The sequence below is a fragment of the Denticeps clupeoides genome, chromosome 14, assembly GCF_900700375.1.
Source record: "Denticeps clupeoides chromosome 14, fDenClu1.1, whole genome shotgun sequence".
NCBI classification, from domain to species: domain Eukaryota; kingdom Metazoa; phylum Chordata; class Actinopteri; order Clupeiformes; family Denticipitidae; genus Denticeps; species Denticeps clupeoides.
In genome coordinates, this window is record NC_041720.1 from 11,086,206 (window position 1) to 11,096,246 (window position 10,041).

Here is a 10,041-nt window from a genome sequence, read left to right on the forward strand (position 1 = left end):
CTGGTCCGGTGACGGGAGAGCATGGCAGACGTACGAAGATTGGGGGATTTTGGGACCTTGGGGCGGGATAAAGACGGGGGTCTGTCTGACTTTCCTCTCTGTTGGTTTGGCCCATCTCCTGCTGAGAGAAAAAAATCTAAGAGGGGATTTTGTATGGCCCTTTTTTTTATTAAGGGGGGAGGGGGGGGGGCGTTCTAGAGAGTTCACAACCTCTCTCACAGTCAACTGCGCCACAGACTAGATGAGGTGAAACATCTTTAGCTTCATAGCTACAAAAACACAACTTCCAAGGTCATGGCCTGAAGACTAAATTAGTACCTTTCTGCACACACGAACAATAGATGGTCAGAATAAAATGCAATACAGTCTTAATGCTTCGTTCTTTATTACAGAATTAAATACAGTTCCATTCATTCATTCTTTGCAATCACCGACTTTACCAAAATAGTGTCTACAGAATCATTGAACCTCATTCAAGGCTGCAATAAAACAGCATGAAAAAATAAAGAATGCTGCTGGTGCATTTTCATACCAGTAATTATGACTATAATAATGACTGGGTTTAAAAGTATTAATCTCTGTCCCTGTTTCTCTCGAGGAGACATTTGGAGTAGCTGTCGCGGTCAAGGAACCTGATTGAACAGACCTGGACTGTTTTGCAGTCTCCTTTGCAAGAAATGCTGTCACTGTAGCTCACCATGAAGTGGTTAAAGTACTCGTGGAAGGCTCGGCTATCTGGCGGCTGCATCCTCAGGGCAAGTTCATGCAGGCTGCGAGGCTCAATGTCTGTGATTTCAAAAGCTTTAGTCATGATGTACTCCAGCTTCCAGTCGGGGCTTTCTTCCTGATTGGCTTCAGTGAGATTCAAGTAGTATTGCCAAATATCCTTCAGCGAGGCAGGATGTACAAAGGCCGAATCATGAGAAAAGAAAGTATAAAAGAAAGTCAAAGGCGGGTTCCAAAGAAAGGCCCTGATACAAGTAACCATTTAATTAAAACTGACACCTCCATTAATCACCGGATGACAATGAGCATTTGAGTCCGTGTCCAATAAGGTGACACTGCTGCACAAACAGCAAGGTGGGAACCGATGACCTCCCTTCGGTCCAGCCTCAGCTCTCGTCCTCGCCCCAGCTCATTTATCTTGAATTACACACTCAGTCACCAGACACTTCCTATGAATATCCCCGTCATAAGGCAAAGCAAATTAATAATGCTTTGTGTGCCATGAATAATCCATTATAATACATATCATAAAAGTCTTACACTCACTCACTCTATATCCATTCTGGTTTATTCCTAATCAGAACTGGGGCTGCCAGAGCAGGATCCCTGGGTACCCCAGATGACACACACACTCATGCCTACGGACAATTTAATGCCACCAATTCCCCCAAGCGCACATGCCTTTCCATGGTGGGAGTAAACCGGAGAGGCTGGAGGAAACCAGCACAAAACACAAAACCAGAGCTGAGATTCAAACTCACGACCTTGCAGTAGGGGTGTTGAAATGAATCAACGCATCGTGATGCAGACGTGGACAACTTCGCATCGATGAAGTGTGACTACAACCTCCCCTCCTGTAGATGGTGCTGTACAGCTGGGTACTTGAATTGCCACATGGCATTTTACGTAGATCTTTAACACTTGGATCCTTTTTAGGATCCAGATCCCACTGAGTCACTCAGGTAAACTGATCCGGGAGCAGGAGTCCCTTGAGTCAGTATTTACAGCCAGAGGAACCACCAGATGAAATAGCGCTAACCTGGATCTCTGAGTAATGCGGGTTAGGAGCACTAACCCGAAACTCTGAGCGTTTCCGATTCGATTCCAGAGGAACCGCTAGATGCACTGACTCGAGTTAGTAACGTGTCACATTAAAGGAAACCTTTTTAATTAAAAAACAAGGAAACTTCTAAATTACTTTTGAATGGTAGTGTACATTAACAACTCATCGATTTATCTATATCAATCATCTAATTACTTGCAGTATTTGCGAAACAAATTATTAATGGCATTACAATTCATCATATTAAAGTACAGTGGAGAGATTGTCATTGTGAAACACTGCAGCACAGCACACGGTGACACGATAAAATGTGTCTCTGCTTTTAACCATCACCCTTGGTGAGCAGTGGGCAGCCATGACAGGCGCCCGGGGAGCAGTGTGTGGGGATGGTACCTTGCTCAGTGGCACCTCAGTGGGACCCTTTGGGATTTGAACCAGCAACCACTGCTCCAGTTTATCTACAACATGACTTGTTCAATTTTAAACTTTCATGCCAACTGTGTGGTTATTGAAACCAAAAAGTAGATGCAGAAACTATATCCACTTGATTCTTTGGTCCTGAACTAAAGAAATAAACTAACTGGATCAGAATTCTGTCATAAAGTTAATCACTAACGAGATATTAGATTACAATGATGTAATGTACTAGCTGGCAAAATACTACATGTGTCATATTATGCCACAACAATACAGACACGTGTACTTACGAGCAGTCTGTAATCTTCTGGACTGTACTGATACATGCGCACACCAGGGTTGTTCGAATACGGCTCATCTGCATCCTTGATTGGAGTGAGGGCCGGCGTCACAAACAGGGAATTCACTGGTTCACCTGCCAAGCACACAGGAAGACATTTCACCATCTTGAGCAGAGTACATGTTTGTGGTAATAAAGGTGGGGAAAAGCATTAAAGCATTTTTCTTTTCAGCTCCATTAGTATGAATCCAATGAAAAGGCTGCATGTTCGAGCCATGGAGGTGCCTGAAGCAAAGTTCCAGTGCGTAACCAGACTTAGTAAGAGTAACATTTTATCCCATTACGCAAATAACTACGAAGGGAATGATAAAAGCATGCTATCTGATAATAGACAAGTTGGATATTATGTCACAGATAAAATCACTAGATTTAACAGAATATTTCAGGTAATGTGGCAATTCAATCACCATACATTTCATTTTGATAAGAGTTTTATTATTGCATTAACTTATTGTATTATTCAAAAGTCAGTATATCACTGTACATTCAAATGTTTAATTAATTCAAATTTCATGGCGGATTCACCAGTATCTTCCTCTTGAGGTCATTTGGGGATACTAACTAAATAATGGACCAGAAAGGCAAAGGGAAAGAAAAGGGATCAGGGCCAAATGCTTGAGAAGCAGAGGCGCTGTTACCTTGGTGATCCAGCAGGACCATTATGCTGTCTCTATGTGTGTGACCATAGAACTGTCCGGATATTATGTCACTGTAATTGCGGAATATATCCACAAGACGTTCATTGTAAACCTCTCTGATCGCCGTCGTGTCTTTAGCATAAGGCAGATATCCAATGGGAACATGAGCAATAACGTACACCTACGAAAAAAGAAAAAATACAGAGAGCATATGCAGAGTGTGATGCCAAACTTCTTATACCTATTCAGTCCAAAGATGCATTTTTTTACATTATAGAACAAAACTGAAGACACTGGACACTGTAATAAACAAACAAAATAAAACAAGGCAAGAAGTTGAACATATGAGGCTCTTTTGCGGTGACGGCAGCATTTCACACTCTTGGCTTCTCTCCACCAACGGGAATGGTTTCTTGGAGGTTTAAGCTGAACACTTTCTTATCATTCACTCATGTTAATGAGCATCTCATAAAGCAGCATTTGTTGATTTGTTGACAATAGTGAACAAAGCAGCCGTGAAGGTGAGGTGAAGTGAAAGTGAAGTGATTGTGATGCACTGCAGCACAGGACATTTTGCACACAGTGATATGTGTCCTCTGCTTTTAACCATCACCCTTTAGGCAAAAAGCGATTTATCAAACATACTTCATTTTCTCCTGCTGCTAAAAATACTAAATATGTTTCTTGCATTGCATTATACTTAATGGGTCCATCTTAGTCTCCATAACCATCACAGAGTAGGCACATCCAAACTTTTGAGTGGTAGTTTATGCAAATAATGCTAACTACTAAAAAACTAAAATCTAAATATAGGAAAAAACCACAATCCTCATACAAACCCATTACCTTCTCCAGGCCTTTTCTGGAGGATTCCAGCGTGTTCTGTAGCCACTGGAGCTGCCCGGCCGGGTCACTCATATTCACCGTCACCTTGTTGGGGCTGTAGTACAGGTTCGTGTTCAGGCTAACCAAGCGCAGCTGGGGCCGGACAAGCTGTGAGTAGAAGCCACCTGCACAAGACCCAAAAAAGACTAAAGACCTCCACGTACGCAGCATAGAGGATCACACTATTATCAACACTATTAACAGTATTTCCTGAAATTAATGACTGGCCCCCGATTATACTGGTTATAGGTGACCAACACGTTGGTAATTAAAAATCTGTTCAATTGGAAGTGGTGCATGTATCAAGTAAACGCGCGCTCTCATTTACGGCATTTATCAGACGCCCTTATCCAGAGCGACTTACAATCAGTAGTGACAGGGACAGTCCCCCCCTGGAGACACTCAGGGTTAAGTGTCTTGCTCAGGGACACAATGGTAATAAGTGGGATTTGAACCTGGGTCTTCTGGTGTTACCCGCTAGGCTACTACCACCCTACCACGCTCTCAACAGAGGATTTATTTACCTTGGCGCAGGGTTGCAAGAGCTTCTGGCTTAAGCCAAGGCATCCAAAGTTTGGCTACGGCCTGGTAAATCTCGTTGGTTGTTGTCATTAACTGATCCTGAATAGAAAATGTCAAAATACCTTAATAGAAAAGGTAGGGGGGGGGGGGGCGTGGTGTCTGGAATCGTGTGGGATGGGGTACCTGTGGCCAGTAGTCATGGTTTCCAAGTGCGGGGTAGACGGGCAGCGCGGGGAAGAACTCTTTGATAGTGTGAGTCATGTTGCGGATGACGCCGATCACCGTTTCTGTTGAGAGCTCCTCTGGTGGCACGTGTGGGGGGCTGTCACTAGAGAGAGAGACAGACATTATGAATACATATCATGGTTACATAAAGACGTTAAAGAAACAGAGCCACACCACATCCACCAGGACACCATAAGATGGTGGGCCACCAAAGAAATCTCCTAATCCTACCTTTAACCGTTTTAATCTGGGGCCCAGTGGGTTGATTATGCCTCATGTGCAAAAACCCGGATTACCTAGAGCTTCCATAAGAACGCACTCCAACTTGGTCAGACACAGTTGCAGCAGTTGAGGCCTCTCCTGTGACTGCAGTAGTTTAAAGCTGCAGTATAACGTGTACGAATGAACTTAATTGCATCATTGCAACTTCAACCCTCATGCAATTTTGTTAAAAGACATTTGCTTTGACTTGTATTTAACGAGAAACAGAGATACTTCACTATTAAGTACATTCCTGCGGTCAATAATGTGAACTAGGGCTGCGCGGTATAAACGGTACGTCATATAAATTTGACCAACCGGAGAGATTTTTATTATACAAGCCTTCAATCTGTCACTAATCCACTGGTCACTGCGATTGGGTACTGACAGTGCGCATGGAAATGACCAGGGACGGTCCATGCCTGTTTGGTGCCGTGTCCGAAAATGTCATTATGACTTTAAAAATCACAAAATAACATCTGCATGATAAAATATGAACAAGCGTGGTGTTATTTAAATATTTTCTGACAGTATTTTTAATGTTAACTCTACGGCTGAATACAGAAAATCCTAAAAATGTATATCTGATATATACGGTTATGGTATACCTTGATGTATCTGTAAAACTCTATTATACCACTTCCTGCTGCAGTGCCTTTGCTATGGACACATTACCCTTTCAAAAACAGTCACATTTAAATTTACGTATCAAATTATATACCACAATATATACCATCTAATGTCTATGGTTAAATTTATAAGGCAATATGAATTTTATGTCATATTGCACAGCCCTAATGTGAACATTTGATTATAATCACGATTTCATTAATAAGCAGCATCCAGGAAAGGCCTAGTTCTTCAGGAGCAAAGAGGCAGAGACAAAGAGAAGTATTAAAGAAACGTTTTTTCAAGAACAGGAAGGGGCTCCTGCATTTTTGCCTCCATGTTGCACAACATCAATATTCGAGGAATCTGGAGGAATTTCATTACATCTGATAGCCCGTGACAGTTTCATGCAGGGTCTTAACATAATCCTGTGGACCACCAGAACGTACCCCGTCCATATCATGAAGTCTGGCTGTGGCTCTGCCTGCTTCATGTAACCAAACGCAGACAGGATGAGCCGGTAAGGAGAATCGCACATGAAGTCTCCATACAGGCCGGGGTCAGAAGCCGGAAAACCCTTGGAAGAGAAGCAGACTTTGGTCCGGTCCTCTGTCACGTGGTAGGTGGGGTCCAGGTGCAGGTCGGAGATGTGCCAGAATTTACCTGCGGCTGCAATTTTAACCAAACTCTCTTTACCAGTTACATTTCCGATCAGGAATTTTGGGCATAATTAGCTCATGTTAACATCCTAGTATGACACTCGCCTATGAACCAATGTCACAAGGTTAATCCCCACTTACTACCATTGTGATTTCGAGCAAGACGCTTAACCCTGAGTGTCCCTGTAACCACTGGTTGTAAGTGGGGCAATGGTGGGCTAGCGGGTAAGGAAGTGGACCCATAGTCAGAAGAGTCTCGAAACGCCAAGGTGCCACTGAGCAAAGCACCGTCCCCACACACAGCTTCCCGGGTGCCCGTCATGGCTGCCCACCGCTCACCAAGGGTGATGGTTAAAAGCAGAGGAGACCTTTTGTTGTGTCACCATGTGCAATGACAATCACTTCACTTGATGAATGGATAAATGTTGTAAATAAAATGTGCATAAATGCACCGGTCCTTCCACACCGACTGGTTGGTGAATTTCAACAGCCACACCTCTCATTTAACATGCTGAGTCGCTGACTTGATGATGGGGGACAATCACACCCTCGCACCAGCATCCATGAAGGCTGGTGACGGGCGGCCTTCACAGTCCACTCCCACTCCATAATGCACAGAGTATGAGTGTGTAGGGAGTGGAATGGTGTCAAACCAAAATTCCACCACATACGAAAAGGGTTGCTTTGCATTTCTGAATCAATTTCCGCAAATAGAATTAATGTTAGAGAAAATGATCAGAAAACCCACTGCGACACATAAGGGACAAAACCGCGCACATTTAAAGCGACGCGACATCCCGTGCCGGCAGCGTCGCAACGCGTGGACCTCGCTCACCCGCGGACCGCAGTGGCAGCAGGTGAACCGTCATGAAGAAGCGGGGCGGGAGGAAGAGGAGGAGGAAGAGGCTCGGAACCATGGCGACCACCAAGACCGAGCAGAACGCGGTGTCTCTCCTCCGAAAGCAGGAAGTAAACGAGGCCACGTGACACCGCGCCGCTTTTTTTTTTTTTTTTTTAAACAAAGTGCGCGGGGTTAATAAAGTAAAATTCGAGTCAAGTGCATTTTCCAGTTATTTTTTTTTTTTATTATTCGGTGCAGTAAACAGGTTTGCAAACGACCAGCTAGTACGAAGTGCATATAAAACTCTTACAAAATATTTCAGTCCGTATTTTATTTTTAACACTTGGGAGGGACGTCTTGCAAAAGTTGTGCTTGCGGTAAAAACCACTTGTCGCCGAATAATCCGATCAAAGGGGACCGGGGTGAATTTTTTTTTTTAAACCCCCCTCCAGACACGCAGGTCACGTGATTTACGCCTTCTCGTAGGTGCGTACCGCCGTGACCCCCTCAAAGGTCAGGGTCTGAAAGTGATACAAAAAAAAAAAATAAGGCATTAAAACTTAAGCGAAAAAGAACGCACAAATGGCATTAAAATAAACTCCACGCCGCCTCACCATGACCAGCTTGCCGTCCTTGAGTTCGCGGACGAACTTGGTCTCCTTCCCGTCCCACTTCTGCACGTGCACCAGCTTGCCCCCATCCAGGGACACGTTAGACTGCGTGGGCCAGCGCACAGAGATGCATTAAAACGCACATGAAACGCTGAATAAATAAAATAAAAAAACTATTTTAAAAGAAAAACCTACTTTGCAGCTCCTGTCGTCTGCGGTGTTCTCTTCGAACTCCTCGCCAAGTTTGAACGAAATCTCGGTGTTCTTGAACGTGCTCTGCGTTTTCAGGACCACCTTGTCCCCCTCCTGACTGATGATCACCGTGGGCTTGGTCACATTCCCGACTTGCCTCGTCGCGAAGCCCACACCTGTGAATAACGACGGCGAACAGAAGAGGGTCAGAACGCGAAACTCTCTGCCGGTCCAGCGAGCGGTCCGGGCGGGCTCGGGACTCACCGATCGCCTTCATGTACTCGTCAAAGTTGTCGCTGTCAACCAGCTTCCAGGTGGCACAGAAGGCGTCAACCATGATGGAGACCGAGCGTGATGAGTGGAGAGCCGAGCGAGACGAAAAAGACCAGCGCAAACGCGAGAGAGACGCCGCCAGCACCCGGCGCCTGTTGCGTATTAATACCAAAGTGTGTGGGCGGGGCCACGGCGCCCATTGGCTCACAGGAACCACCGCGCGGCTTCTGATTGGCCCGCGGGCCCTAGCAATTCAGCGATGAATGAGATTGTGTTGTTGTTTGTTTTTGCCCCCCCCCTTTTGTGTACGAGCATAATGACGAGTATGTGGGTCAACATTTTACTCGCGCAGTCTAAATTTATTACCGCGAATTTAATTAGAACAGCGCAGCACGCGACACAGGGTGGAAACGGCGGGGTGTCGAAAGTAATTGCAATAGCAACAGCAACGATAGCAACAGTACCTTTTCGTGTATGATATCTGAGGGTTATTACATAAAACTGTAGTAAAACAACAACAATGATCATAAGAATAATCAGTGCAACGCCAGACATTTGCATGTTGCTGATTGAAGGTCCTGTACAGCGCATGCGCATTACCACCCTCCTTCACCCTGGGATATTTGGAGAGTTACATTTCTAGTCAGTTCAGGCCAAAAAGTAAAATATGAACTATTTGGGGTTTTTGCTGCTTATTAAAACAATACGTAAATGTAGGTGCCATGTGCAAAATCGCTCCTTTGCAATCCCTGTTTTTGGTGTGGTAATGGAAATAAAAGATACCTATCTTCACTAATCAGCATCAACAGCTGAAATGTAGTTTATGAGCGTTCTTCTCTCGCACACACGTACATATATATAATTGTGACGGTCAACTTTCAGCCTAAACCAGTGCTGCGAGCCTTTATTTGGGGCTGGAGATCTTTCTTTGTACGCACGATTGTAGTTAAAAAGTTCTAGTAAACCCAAATGCTGGATGTTCATCAGCCATAATTCCATTCAGTAAACGAACGTTTCGCTTTATATTGAATGGCCGTAACGTATACATGGCAGAGTCCGTTCAATCCTTCTTTATAGGCTTGAGAGTTCCATAGGGGAATTAGCTCAAATGGTAGAGCGCTCGCTTAGCATGCGAGAGGTAGCGGGATCGATGCCCGCATTCTCCACGCATTCCTTTTTTTTTCTAATTCTTTAGAAAAAAACATTTAGAAATGATCTATATCAATTAAAAATCAACGCACAGCAGCTTCAGTCGCACGTAAAATACAATTTGTTGCCGGACATAACACGTTTCCAAATTAGAGCAACTTGAGTCAAAACTTCACGCCCAACGTGGGGCTCGAACCCACGACCCTGAGATTAAGAGTCTCATGCTCTACCGACTGAGCTAGCCGGGCATGAAGCGGCAGTATGTTACATCCAACTACATTGGCAAGTATCTGCGGCATATGCCCAATTTCCTCGGTCACTAGAAGTACGATTGGGAATGACACGTTCGATCACTTTGCAGGGGACGATACTGTGCCCTACTGTCCGTGACCTCACAACGTGCCCTCATTCAAATTCCCTGTAAGGTTTTCTTCTTTTTCGAAATGCCAAAAACCGAAGAATGACAACCAGGAGCGTCGGTTGCCTTGATTCCCATGCGCAAGTCCCGGCGACAGGACTACCCGGGTGCGTGGGTCCGTGAAAAAAGAAGCTTGGCCCGTACGGGGGTCGAACCCGCGACCTTGGCGTTATTAGCACCACGCTCTAACCAGCTGAGCTAACCGGCCTGGC

At 44.7% G+C, this 10,041-nt stretch overlaps 2 protein-coding genes and 3 non-coding genes across 7 annotated transcripts; 1 reads left to right on the top strand and 4 right to left on the bottom strand.

The window, feature by feature from the left end:
• Nucleotides 1-409: 409 nt before the first annotated feature.
• Nucleotides 410-7,298, bottom strand: smpdl3a (sphingomyelin phosphodiesterase acid like 3A). Of its 3 annotated transcripts, none has more exons than XM_028953016.1 (8): nt 7,181-7,298; nt 6,136-6,355; nt 4,775-4,919; nt 4,594-4,690; nt 4,031-4,194; nt 3,185-3,365; nt 2,497-2,621; nt 410-886 (listed from the first exon to the last, which is right to left on the bottom strand). In XM_028953016.1, the coding sequence occupies exons 1-8, from the start codon at nt 7,260-7,262 to the stop codon at nt 572-574; spliced, it is 1,329 nt and encodes a 442-aa protein (XP_028808849.1). In that variant the 5' UTR covers nt 7,263-7,298; the 3' UTR covers nt 410-571. The 3 variants fall into 3 exon arrangements, with proteins under 3 accessions (XP_028808849.1, XP_028808850.1, XP_028808851.1); XM_028953017.1 differs by having other exon boundaries at nt 414-886; nt 6,136-6,263; nt 7,181-7,271; XM_028953018.1 differs by lacking the exon at nt 6,136-6,355 and having other exon boundaries at nt 414-886; nt 7,181-7,297.
• Nucleotides 7,299-7,405: 107 nt separating this feature from the next.
• fabp7b (fatty acid binding protein 7, brain, b) lies at nt 7,406-8,413 on the bottom strand. The gene is made up of 4 exons (XM_029002300.1): nt 8,254-8,413; nt 7,993-8,165; nt 7,801-7,902; nt 7,406-7,707 (listed from the first exon to the last, which is right to left on the bottom strand). The coding sequence occupies exons 1-4, from the start codon at nt 8,324-8,326 to the stop codon at nt 7,657-7,659; spliced, it is 399 nt and encodes a 132-aa protein (XP_028858133.1). The 5' UTR covers nt 8,327-8,413; the 3' UTR covers nt 7,406-7,656.
• Nucleotides 8,414-9,355: 942 nt separating this feature from the next.
• Nucleotides 9,356-9,428, top strand: trnaa-agc (transfer RNA alanine (anticodon AGC)). Its single transcript has one exon. It is a non-coding gene; the product is annotated as a tRNA-Ala (tRNA).
• A 158-nt stretch (nt 9,429-9,586) lies between these two features.
• trnak-cuu (transfer RNA lysine (anticodon CUU)) lies at nt 9,587-9,659 on the bottom strand. Its single transcript has one exon. It is a non-coding gene; the product is annotated as a tRNA-Lys (tRNA).
• Nucleotides 9,660-9,963: 304 nt separating this feature from the next.
• On the bottom strand, nt 9,964-10,037 carry trnai-aau (transfer RNA isoleucine (anticodon AAU)). The gene has a single exon. It is a non-coding gene; the product is annotated as a tRNA-Ile (tRNA).
• Between the last annotated feature and the right edge of the window lie 4 nt (nt 10,038-10,041).

Excerpts from the sequence above, each read along its gene's own strand:
- smpdl3a (XM_028953016.1), bottom strand. The coding sequence starts at position 7,262 with ATGGTTCCGAGCCTCTTCCTCCTCCTCTTCCTCCCGCCCCGCTTCTTC. Across the intron at positions 6,356-7,180 it reads GCTGCCACTGCGGTCCGCGG|CCGCAGGTAAATTCTGGCAC; the intron begins GTGAGCGAGGTC and ends TTAAAATTGCAG. Across the intron at positions 4,691-4,774 it reads ACCATGACTACTGGCCACAG|GATCAGTTAATGACAACAAC; the intron begins GTACCCCATCCC and ends TTTTCTATTCAG.
- fabp7b (XM_029002300.1), bottom strand. The coding sequence starts at position 8,326 with ATGGTTGACGCCTTCTGTGCCACCTGGAAGCTGGTTGACAGCGACAAC. Across the intron at positions 7,903-7,992 it reads CAGACGACAGGAGCTGCAAA|TCTAACGTGTCCCTGGATGG; the intron begins GTAGGTTTTTCT and ends TGGCCCACGCAG. Across the intron at positions 7,708-7,800 it reads AGGACGGCAAGCTGGTCATG|ACCCTGACCTTTGAGGGGGT; the intron begins GTGAGGCGGCGT and ends TATCACTTTCAG.